Source organism: Mobula hypostoma, chromosome 31 (assembly GCF_963921235.1).
Source record: "Mobula hypostoma chromosome 31, sMobHyp1.1, whole genome shotgun sequence".
NCBI classification, from domain to species: domain Eukaryota; kingdom Metazoa; phylum Chordata; class Chondrichthyes; order Myliobatiformes; family Myliobatidae; genus Mobula; species Mobula hypostoma.
This window is the reverse complement of record NC_086127.1, coordinates 6,420,840-6,439,953: the sequence shown is the minus strand read 5'-3', so window position 1 is coordinate 6,439,953 and position 19,114 is coordinate 6,420,840. Positions and strand designations below refer to the sequence as shown.

The following is a 19,114-nucleotide window of genomic DNA, read 5'->3' as shown; positions in this document are numbered from 1 at the left end:
GTTAGTTTTCTTTTGTGTTTAGTCTGAAGGTGGCTATATATATTGTTTTTTTTCAGTTTTTGTCTTGTTTTGAGGTAAATAAAAGCACCTCAATCTCGTTTTGCAACTAAAGCCATCTTGTTATTTTTCTTAAACAATTGACCCACAGTTTTTGTGACAAAGTCAATAGGATCATAACATTTTAAGTAACGTTTGGATATTAAACACATAGCACATATTATCCCCATATGAACATATAAAATCATTGCAACCACCAATATCGCTGAATCAGTGGGAGCTCTGGGCTTGTTTCCCTGCAACAAGGGGTGATGGGAGAGACAGCCATACTCGAACGGATTTCCTTATGTCCAGTCGATTCTGCAATTTAGTTTTCGTTGCACTCATTGCAGAGATATGATGTTGGAAATGGAAGCAACGTTTTCAGTGCTTTTGTGGCTGTCTCAGGATTTTCAGCCTTGACTTTGATCCAGAATGCCGGCAGAGATGTTATGTCAGACATACTTTTCAGCCCGCCGTCATTTGCAAGCTCGAGGAGTTGATCTTCTTCCTGCGCTGACACGAATGATGCGTGCGTAATGACCTCGCGTGCGTTCAAGCTCAACAGTGGGCGTGACAGGGAATGAGGAAAGGTGCAGCTGACTCATATCGCCAAATCATATCGTTTCCTCGCGGCCCGGTAGCACATGTTTTGCAGCACGGTGGTTGGGGACCGCTGTTGTAAAGTGTTGCTCCTCCACATTGAGGGTGGCCTCATCTTGACCCAAGACGCACCTCCACACCTCTGCAACATCTGTTCACAGGTTGTGGCTTTCCATTCCAAGGCATCAGAGATGTCCTCCTCATTTAAAGAACGGAGTTTCCCTCCCTCACCCGCATCTCCTCCATTTCATGTACATCTGCACTCACTCTATCTTCCCACCATCATAATAGTGATTGAGTCCTTCTTGTCCTCACCTACCACCCATCAGACTCCCCATCCGACAAATTATGCTCTGTAACTTCAGCCATATCCAAAGAGATCAGACCACTGAACATACCTTTACCTTCTCCACCCCCCACCCTTCTGCTTTTCACAGTGGTCGCTCCTTCCACAATTGCCTTGTCCATTGGACTCTCCCCACTAATCTCCCTCCTGGCACTTATCCCTGCAAGTGGCCAAGGTGCTATATCTGCCCCTACACCTCCTCCCTCACCTCCATTCAGGGCTCCAAACAGGTGAGGCAACACTTCAACCATGAATCTGCTGTCTATTGTGTCCGGTGTTCCCGGTGTGGCCTCCTCTACATTGGTGAGGCCTGTCGTAAGCTGGGGGAACAGCTTCTCCAGCACCTCCGCACTATCCACCATACGCGGGATTTCCCGATGGCCAAACATTTTAATTACTATTCCCATTCCTGTTCCGACATGTCGATCCATGGTCTCCTCTTGTGCCAAGATGAGTCCACCCTCAAGGTCGAGGAGCAACACCTTATATTCCTTCTGTGTACCCTCCAACCTGATGGTATGAATATCGATTTCTCCTTCTGCTGAACAAAATTCCCCCTCCTCCTACTTCCTCTACTCTCCACTCTGACCTTTTACTACTTCTCACCTGACTATTACTTACCCCTGGGTCACATCCTCCTCTCCTTTCTCCTATTGTCCACTCTGGTCTCCTATCAGATTCTTTCTTCTCCAGCCCTTGACCTTTCCCACCCACTTGTCTTCACCCGTCACCTTCCAGCCAACCTCTCTCTCCTCCCCCCGCCTTTTAATTCAGGCATCTTCCCCCTTCCCTCTCAGTCCTGAACAAGTGTCTTGGCCTGAGTCATTGAGAGTTTACTCTTTTCCATAGATGTTGCCTGACCTGCTGAGTTCCTCCAGAATTTTGTGTGTGTTGCTTTGGATTTCCAGCATCTGCAGATTTTCTTGTGTTTGTTACAGTAATAAATAAGTGCATTGATAATAAATTTAATCTGAACATTAAACTTTGATGCATCTTCTATTGAAAATGTCCTGGATGGTGTGGAGGATGGTGTCTGTGATGGATCTGGCTGAGTTTACAACTCTCTGCAGCTTTTTCCGATCCTGTGCAGTGGCCCCTCCACACCAGACGGTGATGCACCCAGTCAGAATCCTCTCCACAGTACATCTGTAGAAACTTGCTAGCCATTGGTAACCAGGCAAATCACCTCAAACTCCTAATGAGATATAGCTGCTGGCGTGCCTTCTTCATGATTGTGTCAATGTGTGGGGCCCAGAATAGATATTTAGTAACATTGACAGCATCTCTCCACCCACCACCTCCCAACCCGTTCCGCATTACCTACGTCCACTGACCGATTTGCATCTGTGAAATGTTACTTTGTGTCTGTCATAATGAAATGTCCTTTGTTCTCTCATGGAAAATTAAGCAGTGGGATGTTTCTATTAGAATTGTAGTGGTTGCAACACCAATAGACAATTATTCAGAAGATATAGTACAGGGACGTGTAAATCAGCCCAGCAGCCCCATGACAGTGATTGATGGTGTTTGGGGAGTGTTGTACAATAGATGGTCAAGATGGTGTCTGGGGAGTGTTATACAGTAGATGGTCAAGATGGTGTCTGGGGAGTGTTGTACAGTAGATGGTCAAGATGGTGTGTGGGGAGTGTTGTACAGTAGATGGTCAAGATGGTGTCAGGGGAGTGTTGTACAATAGATGGCCAAGATGGTGACTGGGGAGTGTTGTACAATAGATGGTCAAGATGGTGCCTGGGGAGTGTTGTACAGTAGATGGTCAAGATGGTGTGTGGGGAGTGTTGTACAATAGATGGTCAAGATGGTGTGTGGGGAGTGTTGTACAATAGATGGTCAAGATGGTGTCAGGGGAGTGTTGTACAATAGATGGTCAAGATGGTGTCTGGGGAGTGTTGTACAATAGATGGTCAAGATGGTGTCTGGGGAGTGTTGTACAATAGATGATCAAGATGGTGCCTGGGGAGTATTGTACGACAGATGGTCAAGATGGTGTGTGGGGAGTGTTGTACAGTAGATGGTCAAGATGGTGCCTGGGGAGTATTGTACGACAGATGGTCATGATGGTGACTGGGGAGTGTTGTACAATAGATGGTCAAGATGGTGACTGGGGAGTGTTCCAGCAAGTAAAGACCCAGAGCAATCAAGCGTTCCTCATATGATAACCCTTTCATTCCCAGATTCATCCTTGTCAACCCCCTTTGAGCCTCTCCAATGCCAGCACATCCTTTCTTTGAGGAGGAGCCCAAAACTAAATATTCATCTGGGCTTTGACTGAGAGTAGTGACTGGTTACAGACATTCACGAGGGAGAGTCGCTGAACAGGGACTGGATGGTTTTGTTATCTCTTCAGATCCGAGACCTCCTTTTCAAATTGTTTCAGTGGCTACCCATTTCAATACAACTTCCCATTCCCATTCCAACAAGGCCTCCTCCACTGACATGATGAGGCCAAACTCAGATTGGAGGGGCAACGCTTCATATTGTGTCTGTGTAGCCTTCATACTGACAGCATGAACATTGATTTCTCAAACTTCTGGTAATGACCCCTCATTCTTCACCATTCCCTACCTCCTTTTCCTTCTCTCACCTAATCTCCTTGCCTGCCCATCACCTTCCTCTGGTGCTTCTCCCCCCTTTTCTTTCTTCCATGGCCTTCTGTCCTCTCCTATTAAATTCCCCCTTCTCCAGCCCCGTATCTCTTTCACATATCAACTTTCCAGCTCTTTACTTCACCCCTCCCTCTCCTGGTTTCTCCTATCACCTTGTGTTTCTCCCTCCTCTCCCCCTACCTTCGAACTCTGACTTCTCATCTTTTTTTCTCCAGTCCTGCTGAAGTGTCTAGGCCCAAAACGCTGAATGTTTTTCCATAGATGCTGCCTGGGCTGCTAAGTCCCTCCAGCATTTTGTGTGTGTGGCAGAAACACTGATTTCTCTGCTGGCGGTAATTTCTACTCCTACCACTTCTCTCTATTTCCATTCCCATTCCAGCTCCCCTCTTAGCCCTTCTCCTCTCCTCACCTGCCCATCATCTCCCTCTGTCCCTCTCCTTCATTCCTTTATTCTCTGGTCCACTGTCCTCTCCGATTGGATTAGTCCTTCAGCCCTTCACCTCTTCCACATATCACCTCCCAGCTTCTCAAATCACCCCCTCCCTCACCCACCCACCTTCCCAGTCACCTGGCTTCACCTATCACCTGCCAGCTGTACTCCTCCCCATCTCTTTATTCTGGCTTCTTCCCCCTTCCTTTCTAGTGCTGATGAAGGGTCTCAGCCCAAAACATTCACTGTTTATTCCCCTCCAGAGATGCAGCCTGACCTGCTGAGTTCTTCCAGCATTTTGTGTGTGTTGCTCTGGATTTTCAGCATCTGCAGAATCTCTCATCTTTATGAATTATTGTCCGTGTTTAATCTCTGCCACTCTCCCATGTCTCTGTTACTTTGTTCCAGACCTGGAGGTTTCCACAATGGATCAGCCCGATGAATCATCTACAGGACAACCCACCCCATCACCATCCTCTGTCTCAGTGGGAGAGACATCCTCAGGTATTACATCTTGTGTCCATTGGGGTCTCTCAGTCTCTCGCTCTGTGATGTCGAACTTCTCATAGACCAATTCAGCTGTTGGATGTGCATTGTAATGGGCTGCCAATGAGTGTTCAGTTATTCCTTTCCTCCTGTCTGTGTGAAATTTCTGCTCTGTCCAAGATTACTCACAGTTGGTGTGCTTTGTTGTGGAGAAGAATAAGTCTCTTTGTCTGAGGTGGTCCATGAGGCCGGGTAAGATGGGTTGTCAGGGAGAGGATGAGGACAGAAACCCAGGGATTTAGTGGGAGAGGGGTTCACTGGGGAAGTGTCTGTCAACCTTTGCAATGATGGAGATCTGGTTCGGAATCAGATGGGTATGTCTACTGACTGACATCGGGGGGACTGACAAGGTTTGTGGAGCAAAGATCACAGAATACGGGTATAGGTCTGGAGCTTCAGAGAATGAGGGGATAAGGTTTACTAAATTATGAGGGGTACAGATAGCGTACATGCAAGCAGGCTACTTCCACTGAGGTTGAGTGAGACCAGAACTAGAGGTCACAGGTTAAGAGTGAAAGGTGAAATGTTTAAGGAGAACATGAGAGGGAATGTCTTCACTCTGAGGGTGGTGTGAGTGTGGAACAAGCTGCCGACAGATGTGGTGGATGTGAGTTTGATTTCAACATCAAAGGGAAGTTTGGATGAATACATGGATGGGAGGGGAACGGACGGCTCTGTTCTGGGTGCAGTTTGATGGGACGATGAGGAATATTAGTTCAGCATGGACTAGATGGGCCAAAGGGCCTGTTTCTATGCTGTAGTGCTCTATGACTGTGATAACTAGGAGTGAGTGGATAGTGGTGGCAAGGAGGCAGGGAGTGAAAGAGGTGTGAGGGGGAAGAGGAGGGAACAAGGATGGAGGTGTCTTTGAAGGAAGACTGGAGGTGGGAATGGGAGAGAGGATGGGAGGGGAAGAGAAATGGAATCAGAGTCAATTAGGTTTAATATCACTGCTTAAAAATTAATTAAGTATTGAATTGACTTTATTTCTTACATCCTTCACATAAATGAGGAGTCAGGTCACTCGTCTGAGTGCTACTGGTACCATGTAACCCAGTACTACCTGTCGCATGGTCGGGTGGTCGGCAACTAAACCAGCTCCCCCATCAGGCTTGCCTGGCGAGGAGGATGGCTGGACACCCTGCAGGATGAAAAACAAGATCTGTCAAAGGGCGGATGAACCCTGTCGTAGGGTCAATGGCCATCTAGCAAACACGTGTCGTGAAGCACGGGAAGGGCATCCTTTGCATCGAAGCTCGGTCTGGCCATTCACTGCGACAGAACTTCCCCCAGCCGTCTTGGACCCCACCGTGCTGCTGGATCCGGGATGGGATGTCGAGAGGGTGGGTCTGGACCTGTGCAACCCCCTACTCACCTAGAATCCATTCACGCACACGCTGTTCCCTTCTGAGGAGTGGGGTATCCTCAACACACCCAAGTCCTGTAGAAACGGACAAGTGGTGAAACAGTAGGCTTGACCAGCTGGGAGCCGTAGTCACAAGTCTGCATGCAGGCGGCAGGGGGAGAGTGGTCACACATGGATTACAGAGCGGAGATCCGGTGAGGCAGCACCCTCTGTGTCTGAGCAGCCCTGTTTAGGGAGGCACTGCTCACCCTACAATTAGGGAAGGGCCTAGAAAAGGTGGCTCAAACAAAGCCCGCTCACACCAACCTGGCCAGTCTGCCGCGGCTGGCGGGTCGTTCAACTCTAGCGGTAAGAATCACAATCAGAATCTGATCATCGCCTCATGGAACATACGAACTCTGTTGGACAATGCTAACTCAGATCACCCAGAGAGACGCACTGCACTTGTTGATCGTGTGCTCAAGGACTACAGCGTGGACATTGCGGCTCTCCAGGAGTCCCGACTCGCTTTGTGAAGAGAAAGGAGGATACACATTCTTCTGGTCTGGCAGGCCCGAAGATGAACGAAGAGAACCTGGTGTGCGCTTGGCTATCAAGAACTGCCTCGCAGCAAAGCTACCAACCCTGCCTGTTGCTGTAAATGACTGAATCCAGACATTGTGTACACCTCTGCAAGGAAAACATCACCTCACCATAGTCAAACTGTGCATTACTAACACACTGTTCAGATTGCCAGACAAGCTCAAATGTACATGGATGCACCCACGATCTAAAAGCTGGCATCTCATTGACCATGTCATCACCCAACAACGAGATATCTCTGACGTTCGTATCACCAGAGTTAAAGCACGGAGCTGAGAGCTCAACTGATCATCAAATGATGTGGTCGGATCTACGTCTATCGATCAAACCTCCACGCAGACTGAATGCTGCCAAAACACCCAAAAAGCTGAACACCACCAAATTGAAACATTGCGAGTGTGCTGATGCCCTGAAATCCCCTATGGAAACTGCTCTGAGCAGACTGGTTGAGAATCCACCAGACGATATTACTGAGCACTGGAGTGCCTTCAAAGAAACGGTTTACGGCGCTGCCCAGGACACCCTGGGGAAAGTCAAACGCCAGCATCAGGACTGGTTTGATGAGAGAACCAATCTGTGCAAGAGCTTCTGAGAGCTGAGGCAGCTGTACACCGGGCTCTTCTTCCACACCCAAACTCAAGTTCCAAAAAACGTGCCTTTTTGAGTGCAAAGTCAACCTTGCAGAGGCAGCTCAGAGCTATGAAAGACCAGCGGTGGGCGAACAAGGCCAAGGAGTTACAAGCCTTCTCTGACTGTAATGACTCAAAAACCTTCTATGAAGCAATCAAGGTTGTGTATGGTCCATCAAAACAAAGCACCTCACAACTCCTGAGCAAGGACAGTACATCCATCTTCACTGAGAAGTCAGAGCACATGAAAAGATGGCAAGAACACTTCCACGAGCTGCTGAACAAACCAGGAACCATCACTGATGAAGCACTGGGCAGAGTACACCCTCGACCCATACTGTTCGAACTAGATGCTCCCCCTGCTCTTCACGAGGTCTTCAAACAGCTAAAACCCAACAAAGCCCCAGGGCCAGACGGTATTGCAGCCGAGATCTACCAGTATGGTGGTCACACACTAACATCGTGCCTGCACCAACTGTTCACAAAGTTGTGGGGAGCTGCAGAACTACCACAAGACTTCAAAGACGCATCAATCGTGACCATCTACAAGAATAAGGGAGATGAGAGAGACTGCAACAATTACCGTGGCATCTCTCTTCTGTCAGTCGTGGGAAAATGCCTCGCGAAGATCATCCTTAGATGCTTGGTGTCCAACATCAGTGACAACATCCTTCCGGACAGCCTGTGTGGTTTTCAAACAGACCACAGTGCAGTGGACATGATCTTTTCACTGAGGCAGCTCCAAGAGAAATGTGTTGAGCAGCAGAGAAGTCTCTATATCACATTTGTTGATCTAACCAAAGCACTTGACACTGTTGGTAGAGATGGCCTGTGGAAACTCCTACCAAAATTCGGTTGCCCCCCACGCCGAACCAACATCATCCGTCAGTTCCACGAAGGCAAAGAAGGCCACATCAACATGTGTGGTGAGTTGTCAGACCCATTTCCCATCAGCAGCAGCATAAAACAGGGTTGTGTTCTGGCTCCTACTCTGTTTGGACTATTCTTCGCTGCTGTTCTTCAGGATGCCACATCAGACCTGAAGTCAGGGGTCTTCCTACAAATGAGGGCTGATGGCAGGCTCCTCAACCTTGCAAAATTGAGAACAAAAACAGAAATCAGGGACGTTGTGCACATGAGCTACAGTTTGCTGATGACTGTGCACTGGTTGCCCACCCTCTCGAAGACTTACAGGAGATCACCCGTCGTTTTGCCAGTGCATCCAAAAGCTTCGGACTGACAATCAGCTTGAAAAAGAGAGAAGTTTTGTACCAACAGGCTCCTGTCTCAGGCTACGAAGAACTAACTGTCCTCATTGATGTCACTCGTCTCAATGCTGTCAACAAGTTTTGCTACCTGGGCAGCATAATAACATCCTCAGCTTCTCTGGATGTAGAGATTGAGTCAAGAATCAGAAAAGCCTGCGTTGCCTTTGGTCAGCTGAAATATAGAGTTTGGTCGCAGAACATCAGGTTAGCCACCAAGTGCAAGGTATACAGGGCTGTTGTCATATCAACCTTGTTATACGGATGTGAGACATGGTGCCCATATCAGAGACACTTACACCAGCTTGACCAACTGCAACAGTGTCACCTACATTTTCCAATGAAGATCACCAGGCGAGACAAGGTCTCCAATACCGAGCTCCTCTCTCGAGCCAGAATGCCAGCAGTTTGAACCGTGATGATGTCAGCCCAACTGCGCTGGGCAGGACATGTTGTCAGAATGCCTGATGGAAGACTGCTCAAGGACATCTTGTACGGCCAGCTGTCCAGTGGTACCCGAAAATGAGGAGGCCAGCGACTATGGTACAGGAGTCTCAAGAAAGCTGACATTGCCCCTTCAACATGGGAGGATCTGGCTGAAGATCACTCACAGTGGCAGGACACCATCAGAAGAGGTGTGGACGCTGCTGAGAACAAGCTCAACGAGGCAACAGAGGAAAGGCACAGGAAGGGCCACAACAGAGCTCATGCCCCTGCTGCCCCTCCAGGCCTCACCTGCCAAGTATGTGGCAAGCAGTGCCCGTCAAGGATCGGCCTGTACAGCCACTCCAGGACGCACATATCAAATCCCACTAGCTGACTGAAAGGAACCATCATCATCCTATGGGATGGATAGCCAGAGAGAGAGAGAGATACAGCGTGGAACAGACCCTACTTGTCCTTCCAGAAATCCCCCTAATTATTCCCTCACCTAATCACAAGACAATTTACAATGCCCAATTAAACTGCCAACTGGTACTCCTTTGGACTGTGGGAGGAAACCGGAGCACATGGAGGAAACCCACATGGTCACAGGGAGAACGTACAAACTCTTTACAGGCAGCAGTGGAAATTGAACCCGGGTCACTGGTACTGTAAAGCATTGTGTTAACCACTACACTACCATGCAGCCCCCTGGTATGAGCCTGTTCCACACTGGGAAAAGTCTGTTACTGTCCACTTTATCTGTGCTTTTACCATCTTGTAGACCTCTATCAAATCTCCTCTCACTCACTTAATTATCCTAAGACATTAATCCCAGCGGCATCCTGGTAAATCTCCTCTGCACACTCTCGAAAGCTTCCACATCCTTCGTATACTGATGTGACCACAGCACACATACCCTGCCACCCATGGAGACCAGGTGAAGATTGTAAAGGGAGATGGAAGGGAATGGGGAAGACTGAAAGAGAATGGAGGGGTAGAAGAGGAAAGACTGGGATGGAGGGAAGTGGTAAAGCGGAGAGGAGGTGACAGAGGAAGTGGAAGTGGAGGGAGACCGGAAGTTGGGATGGAAGATGGATCTGGTGTGCAGGATAAAGATAGTGGACTGGATGGGAGGAGGGATGCTGAAAGGGAGCTTCCTTGCAGAGGAGGGGGTAGGAGGTTTCTGGAAGTTTCCCTCAAAGACACACACTCCCCTGACTTGGAAATACATTGCTGTTCCTTCACTGTCACTGGGTCAAACCGTGGAACTCCCGAACATCATTGTGAGTGTCCCAACACATCAAGGACTGCAGCAGTTCAAGAAGTCACTGGCTCAGTCTCTGAAACTCTCACCCTTCTGATGAATCAAAAAAAACAAAATCATTGGTGCCCAGGGTTGCTGAGGATGGAAGTGCAGATGGGGGTTGTGGTTGGCAGAGAAAGAGGATGGGGAACGTGAGCTGTACATTAACACTGAACATCGTTTTGTCCCTCAGTCACAGACTCCACACTCGGTGATCCGTGTGTAACCCACACCGTCCTGGATCAGTCCTGGAGGAGCACGAATTGTTACCACACTGAGTGTACCAGTGGACAATGGATGAGTGATGGAAATCTTGAAGTGAGATGGTACAGATTTAACAGGTAAAGTGAGGAGATAATCACTGAGAAACCGGACACAGAAGGGGAATGTAAACAGGGGAACAAGGGGTGTGTGAATGGGAAATGCAGGGAGACTGGGATCATCAGTGACTACACTGAGATGGGGAGTAAATACAGGGAGAGGGGAGATCCCACATTCTCAGGGTAGAGACAAGGGGGAGGTACAACAGAGAGGGAATTCCCAGGATTGGGGTGTTATTGACCAGAGACAGGGTACGGATAGGGCGAGTGTAATTTTCCATGTCTCTCTGAGTGAATAAACTCGCTCAGATCAGGGTCTGACTCTCTGATTGTTGTTTCAGTTCTGGAGGATGGAAGATTCCCGAGACGGTTGTTCCACAGGGTCACTGTTCCGGGGAGACCCCAGGCTGGTTAAATGGTAGGGTCAGAGTTTACATCACTGGGGCTCGGTTATTTTTGGAGAGGGTCAGACTGATAACCCAGATCCCTTCAGACATGAACACAGAACTCAGACTCCCTGAGAGGGCTTCCCACAGTTACCCAGACCACACTCCGGACCTGGATCTTCATGGAGTCAGTGGAGGAGTCCAGCTTCCTGGAGTTTCCCAGGAGTTGGGCTGTGGTTCCATGGATTCAGAGCTGGTGAATTCTCTGAATGTTGGTGAAATTTTTACAGTGGCTGAGTCTGGGCTTTGTGGCTAAACCTGAGGTTGGGAACGTCAGGGGTGGGACTTCACCAGATGTCAGTCACATCAGGGGTGGGACAGCAGCATCTACCAGCCACAGCTGGATCTGCATCTCTTCAGAGGACCTGAGCATGGACACAGAACCCCATCTCCCTGAGAGGTCTCCCCACAGTCACTCAGACCGCTCTACGGTCCTGTATCGTCATAGAGTCCGGTGGTGGAGTGCCAGCTTCCTGGAGTTGGGTTACAGAACTGATCTGCCCACTGACCCCATTCTGGATACGACCCGGAGAGTTTCAACGGCCCCAGACTCATTTCAGTGGTGGGGCAATCTCCAGGGAGTTGGGGGAGTCTGCAGACATCATCATTCACCAATTAGTGGGATAAATTAATGGTTGCCATGGTAACGTAGTGGTTAGCGCGTCACTATCACAGCTCGGGGTGTCGGAGTTCAGAGTTCACTTCCAGCATCATCTGTAATGAGTCTCTGTCCGTCCACCCCATGGAATGCATGGGTTTTCTCCAGGTTCTCCGGTTTCCTCCCACAGTCCAAAGTCACAACAGGTAGGCTAATTGGTCTTTGTAAATTGCCCCATGATGAGGATTGGGTTAATCAGGGATATCGAGGGCTACTGGGGTGGTGTGGCTCGAAGGGTGGGAAGCCCCTACTTAACGCTTTATCCCAAATAGATGAATAAATTAATGAAATTTACTAAACATTCATTTCAATTGTGGGAAAAGGTTGGGAAATAGGAATAATACTGGAAACTACAGACCAGTTTGTCTCAGGTCAGTGACGGTGAAACTACAGACCAGTGTGTCTCAGGTCAGTGACGGTGAAACTACAGACCAGTGTGTCTCAGGTCAGTGACAGTGAAACTACAGACCAGTGTGTCTCAGGTCAGTGACGGTGAAACTACAGACCAGTGTGTCTCAGGTCAGTGACGGTGAAACTACAGACCAGTGTGTCTCAGGTCAGTGATGGTGAAACTACAGACCAGTGTGTCTCAAGTCAGTGATGGTGAAACTACAGACCAGTGTGTCTCAGATCAGTGATGGGGAAACGGCAGACCAGTGTGTCTCAGGTCAGTGACGGTGACACTACAGACCAGTGTGTCTCAGGTCAGTGATGGTGAAACTACAGACCAGTGTGTCTCAGGTCAGTGATGGTGAAACTACAGACCAGTGTGTCTCAGGTCAGTGACGGTGAAACTACAGACCAGTGTGTCTCAGGTCAGTGATGGTGAAACTACAGACCAGTGTGTCTCGGGTCAGTGACGGTGAAACTACAGACCAGAGTGTCTCAGGTCAGTGACGGTGAAACTACAGACCAGTGTGTCTCAGGTCAGTGACGGTGAAACTACAGACCAGTGTGTCTCAGGTCAGTGACGGTGAAACTACAGACCAGTGTGTCTCAGGTCAGTGACGGTGAAACTACAGACCAGTGTGTCTCAGGTCAGTGATGGTGAAACTACAGACCAGTGTGTCTCAGGTCAGTGATGGTGAAACTACAGACCAGTGTGTCTCAGATCAGTGATGGGGAAACGGCAGACCAGTGTGTCTCAGGTCAGTGACGGTGACACTACAGACCAGTGTGTCTCAGGTCAGTGATGAGGAAACTACAGACCAGTGTGTCTCAGGTCAGTGATGGGGAACACCGTTCCATCATGGCTGATTTACTATCCCTCTCAATCCCATTCTCTTGCCTTCTCCCCTTAACCTTTGACACCCTCATGAATCAAGAACCTATTAACCTCAGATTTAAATATACCCAATGATGTGGCCTCCACAGCCGTTTGTGGCAATGAATTCCACAGATTCACCACTCTCTGGATAAAAAAGAAATTCATCCTCATCTCTGATCTAGAGGGAGGCTCTTGTGTTCTGAGGTTGTTTCCTCTGGTCCCAGACTCCCCCACTATAGGAACCATCCTCTCCATGTCCACTCTATCCAGGCCTTTCAGTATTCAATAGGTATCAATGAGATCCCCCAGACATTTGACAAGGTCCCTCGTGGGAGGCTCATTCAGAAGATTAAGGTGCTGCTGTGGGGAGGGTGGGGTGGAGAGGGAGAGGGCAGCAGCTCAGTGCTGACTGAGGCCGGACCGGACCGTGGGTTGTGAACCACTGATTTACAGTGGGTCCTGATTCACATTCCCCACTGTACTGTGGGACTGGGTACATTTTACAGTGTTTATAAATCTCATTCCAGGTCCCCATCCCAACGTGGGAGAGGGGGAGGTGACCAGGACCGTCTGCTTCACTGTGGGTGAAGACACCTGTTACTGGAGCCTGGAGATCAAGGTGAAAAACTGCTCCGGTTACTTTGTGTATTGGCTGAAGCCGACACCCCAACATCAGGGTAACGCTGTGTACTGCACAGGTAGGTCACCGTTCCCCAGTGACACAGCAGTGTGGTAGTTGTGGGAAAATTCTGGGACGTCCTGAGTCACCAACACACACCACGGGCTGAGTTTTCCAGTCGGCTGCCCTGCCTGTGGTCTGTGATCACCTTTCCCGTATCCCCCTTCACACCTGGGTCAGAATGAAACTGCCCAGTCTGACCTGAGACAGAGATCATAGAACACAGAACAGTACAGCACAGCACAGGCCCTTCGGCCCACAGTGTTGTGCAGACCTACTCTGAGATCAATCTAACTCTTCCCTCCAACATAACCCTCCATGTTTCTGTCATCCATATCAGTTTGTTAAACACTCCAGATGTATCTGTCTGTTCCACCGCTCCTTGCAGGGTGTTCCACACACCCACCACTCTCTGTGTAAAGAACTTAATCTCTGACATCCCACCAGACTTTCCTCGAATCACCTTAAAATTAGACCACCTGGTATTCATCACTTCCTCCTTGGGAAAATGTCTCTGGCTGCCCACTCGATCTATGCCTCTTACCATCTTGTACACCTCCATCAAGTCACCTCTCATCCTCCTTCACTCCAAAGAGAAAAGCCCTCACTCACTCAACCTCTCCTCACAAGACATGCTCTCTAATCCAGACATTGTCCTGGTAAATCTATTCTGCACTCTTTCTAAAGCTTCCACATCCTTCCTACAATGAGGTGACCTGAGATTCCCACCCCTGGGCTTCCCTGTCACACATAGGAGCCATGTGAAGATCGTGAGGGGGAGGGGCATTGAGGGGAAGGGGGGTTAAGCGGGGAATGACTGGGGTGGAGGGAAGTGGGAAAGTGGAGAGGAGGGAAAGTGGGGAGAGAAAGGGGAGTGAGGAGCAATGAGGGCAATAGTGGGAGATTGTGGGTGGGGATGGGAGATGGGGACTAGTGGGGATGTGGGGTTCTCAGAGGGAGCCGTAGACAGTTCTGGTGGTGGGTAGAGAGACGATTGATGTTGGACAGTCCACAGCTCAGGAATTGGTGGTGGGGATCATTGAAGGGAACACTGATCCCCGTGGTCAGTCCCAGAATTTCATCCCAAATCCGAATGACGGGAGTCACCCGTAGTGATGAAGATTTTGGATGAGACTCAGTGGTAGGAGAGAGGTACGATGTTTTGGTGATTTTCTCTCTCCCACGTCTCTGTTCCTTTATCCCAGACCTGGGGATTTCTCCAAGGGAACAGGCCAAAGGGTCATCAACTGGAGGGACCACCCAGGGACCACCCTCTGTCCTATCGGGAGTCACATCCTCAGGTAGCAAGTCCTGTGACAGTGGGGGAGGGGGGTCATTCCACAACTCTGTGTCCTACAGGCTCTCATGAGCTGATTCAGTCACAATCTGTGTTTCTCAGTGGGATGTGAACGATGGAGTCCGTTCTATCCCCACTGACAATCTCAGGAGTACATGAGGTGATTCACTCATCCGGAATGACCTGCCTTGGACGGAGGCCGGTCTGGAAGACATGTGGAGACAACTCAGTGACAGAGCAGGGGGGCTGAGACCTGGTGCTCAGGGGTGGAGGAAATGAAAGTGTCCGGTGGGTGAGGTTTGGAGTGGCGTTCAGGCAGGATATTTTCACTATTTGTTTAATTGTTACCGTCGCTGTCTGTAAGGAGTTTGTACATTCTCCCTGTGACTGTGTCGGTTTCCTCCCACATTACAAAGACGTCTGGGTTAGTAGGTTAATTGGTCACATGCGTGGTGGGGCTCGTTGGGCCGGTTACTGTGCTGTATCTCTAAATAATTGATGGCCCGGTCCATCACGGATAAAGCCCTCCCCAACATTGAGCATATCGACATGGAGCGTTGTCAGCATTCATCATCAGGAACCTCCATCACCCAGGACATGCTCTCTTCATGTTGTTGCCATCAGGAAGAAGGTACAGGAGCCTCAGGACCCACAGCACCAGGGTCAGGAACAGTTATGACCCCTCAGACATCAGGCTCTTGATGGAGTCAGTGGTTCCTCTCTCCTGTCTGTTGGGTTGGGTTTGGTGAGTCATGAGGGATGAGGCTCTGTTGGGGGTTGGAGAGAGTGGGGTGGGAGGAATGAACAGAGAGGGGTGGGGTGACTGAGAGTGACACAGGAGGGAGGGGAGGAGTGATGGAGGTGAGAGGGGAGGATGGCCACAGAGAGGTAGGAGGAAGGATTTGCACAGTGACTGATGAGACATAGAAATGACCGGAGTGGGATTTGAGTAATTCAGTACGTGGACAGAAGGAAATGGGTGAAAACACACAGGAGAGAGGGATGGAGAGAGAGGTAGGATGCTGGAGTAGGAGGAATGAGATGTGTGAAGAGAGAGTGATGACTGCGTAAGGAGAGTTGGACAGAGAGATCAGTGAGAGTGATACTCCAACTGGAGGGAAGGAAGGAGAGACTGACAAGAGAGATGCAGACAGTGAATGCTGAGAGAGGGATTTGAGAGACAAGGGTAGAGGTATTAAAGAGCAAAGGAGAGGGGAGTGTGTGTATTTCAGAGGATAAATTTGACCTGGACGAGCTTCCTGATCCTGCCGTTGAGTTCCTTCATGATTTAATGTAAAACCTGTTTTACCATTTTACCCTTCCTTTGTATATCTTCTTATTACAGATTCCCTGCTGGACACAACTTGGGAACCCCAGGGATCAACAACAGGAGAGCCTGCTTTGGGTTTGACCACCACCGCTGCAGGGTCTGTGAGCTCAGGTATCCATGATGGGGAAGGGATCCTGTCATTCGGATTTGGGATGAAATTCTGGGACTGACCACGGAGATCAGTGTTCCCTTCAATGATCCCACCATCAATTCCTGAGCTGTGGACTGTCCAACATCCATCGTCTCTCCACCCACCACCAGAAGTCTCTACAGCTTCCTCTCAGAACCCCACCTCCCCACTAGTCCCCATCTCCCATCCCCACCCACAATGGAGCCTGACCTGCTGAGTTCCTCCAGTATTCGTTGTGTGTTGTGCTGGATTTTCAGATTTCCTCGTCTTTGTGAATTATTCTCTGTGTTGTTTAATCTCTGCCACTCTCCCATGTCTCTGTTACTTTGTTCCAGACCTGGAGGTTTCCACAATGGATCAGCCCGATGGATCATCTACAGGACAACCCACCCCATCACCATCCTCTGTGTCAGCAGGAGGGACGTCCTCAGGTATCAGGTCTCGTGTCCATTGGGGTTTTTCAGTTTCTCACTCTGTGACATTGTACCTCTTATAGGCTGATTCACCCGCTGGATGTGCGTCATGGTGAGGTGATGGTGTTTATTCAGCTGATCCTTCTCTCCATCTTGCATCAAATTCCACCAACATCCACCGTCTCTCCAAAGGTGGTGAGCGTTGTTGTGGTGAACAGTCCATGGGGTTGGTTGCAATAAGGTGACAGTCAGAGAACTGGCGAGGTGGAGATGCGTCTCTACCAAAGGAGGTGTAAGGTGCTCCTTCCCTCCACTAGTTGCCGGTCACCCTTGGGCAAGGTGTACCATCTGCTTAGCACCCACCCACCCTACAGTCAGGGTCACGGGAAGGCATGGGAGCAGGTACTGGAGGGTTGTATGAGCAGCTGGTGCATATCACAAGTCCTGGTTCTGCACCCACTGATGCCGGGCAGACGATCTCTAGAGTATTGATAATGGCTGGAGTCACCCATCCTGTAAAGACACTGCTCAGATGAAGGCAATAGCAAACTGCTTCTGTTGAAAAATTTGCCAAAAGCAATCATGGTGTTGGACCGACCTTGATCGCCCACGTGATAAGACAGGACACGTAATGATGATGATGTCAGAGAACAAGGACTGAGAGATGTGGGTTGCGGGCTGAGAGGATTCAAGTGGTTATACACACAAAATGCTGGAGGAACTCAGCAGGCCAGGCAGCATCTACGGAAAAGAGTAAAAAGTCAACGTTTCAGGCCACGACCCCTCATCAGGATATCCAGCATCTGCAGATTTTCTCTTATTTGCAATTTAAGTGGTTGTTGAGAATGATCATCGGGTGAGAGATGGGTGGGAGGTGGAGGAGTGAAGGATGGTAGGGGGTCAGAGGAGTGAGGAGTTAAGAGGAGAGGATTGAGTGAAGAAGGAGGGATGGATTGTCCAAGAGGATTATGTTGTGTCTGGATCCAGAGGTTTGACCAGTTTCACACTGGTAAATTGTAGATGTTTCTAGTCATGATAACCACTCCCCATCTCATTTACTCTCTCCACCCTGATCCACTGCTCCCTCTCCCCACCCACCCTGTTTCTCTCCTTGCAGATCCCCAGTCAGACACATCTCAGGAACCCCAGGGATCTGCGACTGGAGGACCTGGTCCGAGTTTGTCCACCACCCCAGCAGGGTCTGCAAGCTCAGGTATCCATGGTTGGGTTCACCAAAGGGAATGATTCTCCTCGGTTTCAGTCCTGGAAATTCCTCCTCACTCACATGGAGTGACTGAGGTTTGAGAGAGCGAATCGGTGAAGGGACACCGAATGGTTTTGGTTTCTCCCCTCTGTCCCGGCCTGATCACCAGGTTTGGTGTCTCCTCTCCGTCACCCTCCCACGTCTGTGGTGCTTTATTCCGGTTCACTGGAATTTCACAGAGGAACAAGCCAAAGGGTCGTCTACTGGTAAACTCAGCCGGGAACTGCCCCCTGTCCCAGCAGGAGATACATCCTCAGGTACCAAGACCTTGTTTCTGTGGGGAATGGACTACCTCTCTCACTGGATGTCCTTGTAGCTCGTGTGCATCGTCTCCCCTGTTGGATGTGGTTTCCCCTGGGGTGGGGATCACCGGTGTCAGTGGCTCGTTCCCTGTCTGGACAATTCTCAGTCGTGCATTGAGGTCCCTCTTACGGATGTGGGGAGGGAATTGTACACTGAGGTGCTGGAGTTGTGGGTGGGCATTGAAAGGAAGATGCTGTACCTTCCAACAACAAGCCACTGTGGGTGTTTGTGTGGGCAGCTTGTGGGTGGTCTGACAGCTGGGCACAAGGGTTGAGAGCTGGGCTTTGTGAAGGGGGAGAGTTAAGTGACTGACTGGTCGTGAGGCAGAGGGTTCATCACAAAGGAATGGGGTCTGAAGTCGGAAATGGGTCCAGGAGCCTGAGGTCCCACACCCCCAGGTTCAGGAACACCAACCATCAGGCTCCTAAACCAGTGTGGGTAACTTTACTCACCTCATCTCTGAACTGATTGCACAACCGACACACTCATTTTCATGGACTCCACAACTCATCTTCTCAGCATTATCTGTCTATCTTTGTTTTATTTGCACAGTTTGTCTTCTGTTGCACTGATTGTTTGTTTTTATGTCGAGGTTTTCATACTTTCTGTTGTACTTTTAATTATATCCCTGTGAATGCTGCAAGAAAATGATTCTCCGGGTAGTATATGGTGACATCTGCGTATTCTAATAATAAATTTACTTTCACTTTGACCAGTCAGATCTGATCAACCTCAGCAGGGTTATGGCTGCCAAGTAGGGACATTGTCCCTCTCAATCCCATTCTCCTGCCTTGTCCCTTAACCTTTGATACCTTTACTAATCACGAACCTGTCAACCTCCGCTTTAAATA

At 49.4% G+C, this 19,114-nt stretch overlaps 1 protein-coding gene across 1 annotated transcript in view; it reads left to right on the top strand.

Moving 5' to 3' along the window:
• LOC134339945 (mucin-5AC-like) overlaps nt 1–19,114 on the top strand; it is a 94,602-nt gene that overhangs the window by 53,350 nt on the left and 22,138 nt on the right. Inside the window, exons 14-20 of the mRNA XM_063036746.1 lie at nt 4,448–4,543; nt 10,350–10,497; nt 10,818–10,894; nt 13,375–13,545; nt 16,169–16,264; nt 16,619–16,714; nt 17,814–17,909. Coding sequence (XP_062892816.1) covers nt 4,448–4,543; nt 10,350–10,497; nt 10,818–10,894; nt 13,375–13,545; nt 16,169–16,264; nt 16,619–16,714; nt 17,814–17,909 — 780 coding nt within the window. The remainder of the gene's footprint in view (nt 1–4,447; nt 4,544–10,349; nt 10,498–10,817; nt 10,895–13,374; nt 13,546–16,168; nt 16,265–16,618; nt 16,715–17,813; nt 17,910–19,114) is intronic.